This window comes from Myotis yumanensis, unplaced genomic scaffold (assembly GCF_028538775.1).
Source record: "Myotis yumanensis isolate MYYU_CA2020_CCGP unplaced genomic scaffold, mMyoYum1.0.hap1 SCAF_5, whole genome shotgun sequence".
NCBI lineage: Eukaryota > Metazoa > Chordata > Mammalia > Chiroptera > Vespertilionidae > Myotis > Myotis yumanensis.
Genome location: NW_027223756.1, coordinates 87,945,487 through 87,946,751, shown reverse-complemented (window position 1 = coordinate 87,946,751; position 1,265 = coordinate 87,945,487). Strand labels below are relative to the sequence as shown.

At 43.6% G+C, this 1,265-nt stretch overlaps 1 protein-coding gene across 1 annotated transcript; it reads left to right on the top strand.

Annotated features, from left to right (window-relative positions):
* Positions 1–311: 311 nt before the first annotated feature.
* LOC139009895 (olfactory receptor 7A10-like) lies at positions 312–1,265 on the top strand. The gene has a single exon (XM_070414013.1). It carries the CDS (start codon positions 312–314, stop codon positions 1,263–1,265), a length of 954 nt encoding a protein of 317 aa, XP_070270114.1.

Genomic DNA, 1,265 nt, shown 5'->3' with positions numbered 1-1,265 from the left:
GGGGGACATCTGTAATACTCTCAATAATAAAGATTTTAAAACAAACAAACGAACAACAACGACAAAAAAAAAAAAAAAAACCTGTATAGTCCATGGCCACCTTGGGGAAAAGGTCTGAGGAGGACAGAAATTCCTAATCAGAGATGTCATGGGTTAGTGTGTGTGTCTTAAAGGGGATGATATGTTCAAAAAATAGATATTGATTACTTTACTGCAAAGTATAATTGTAGCATTTCAATTATGTTAGTAATAGCCAATGATTTAAGAATGATCATGCTATTTTTTTCTTTTCTACTAGTCACCTACACCACATGGGACGAAACAATGATACCTCAATTTCAGAATTTCTTCTCCTGGGATTTTCAGAGGAACAAGCACTGCAGCCCCTCATATTTGGGCTTTTCCTCTCCATGTACCTGATCACTGTGTTGGGAAACCTGCTCATCATCCTGGCCGTCAGCTCAGACTCCAATCTCCACACACCCATGTACTTCTTCCTCTCCAACCTGTCCTTGGTAGACATCTGTTTCACCTCCACCACCGTCCCAAAGATGCTGTGGAACATCCAGACACAGAGCAGAGTCATCACCTATGAAGGCTGTATCACACAGTTGTATTTTTTCTTACTCTTTGCAGGACTGGATGACTTCCTCCTAGCCGTGATGGCCTATGACAGGTATGTGGCCATATGCCACCCCCTGCACTATATGGTCATCATGAAATCCTGGCTCTGTGGACTGCTGGTTCTGATGTCCTGGATCATGGGATCTCTGAATTCCCTGTTACAAAGTTTAATAGTGTTGCGATTGTCCTTCTGTATGGACTTCGAAATTCCCCACTTTTTTTGTGAACTCAAACAGGTCATCCAACTTGCCTGTTCTGACACCTTTCTTAATAACGTGGTGATGTATTTTGTATCTGTGCTACTGGGTGGTGGTCCCCTTGCTGGGATCCTTTACTCTTACACTAAGATAGTGTCCTCTATACGTGCAATCCCATCAGCTCAGGGGAAGTATAAGGCATTTTCTACGTGTGCGTCTCACCTCTCAGCTGTCTCCTTATTTTATGGTACAGTCCTAGGAGTGTATCTAAGCTCTGCTGCTACCCACAGCTCACACTCAACTGCAGCAGCCTCAGTGATGTACACCGTGGTCACACCCATGCTGAACCCCTTCATCTACAGTCTGAGAAACAAAGACATAAAGAGGGCCCTGAAAAGATTCTATGGGATGGCAGGTACGAAAGGGACAATCATCCTGAGGTAG

Coding starts and splice junctions, on each gene's coding strand:
- LOC139009895 (XM_070414013.1), top strand. CDS start 312: ATGGGACGAAACAATGATACCTCAATTTCAGAATTTCTTCTCCTGGGA.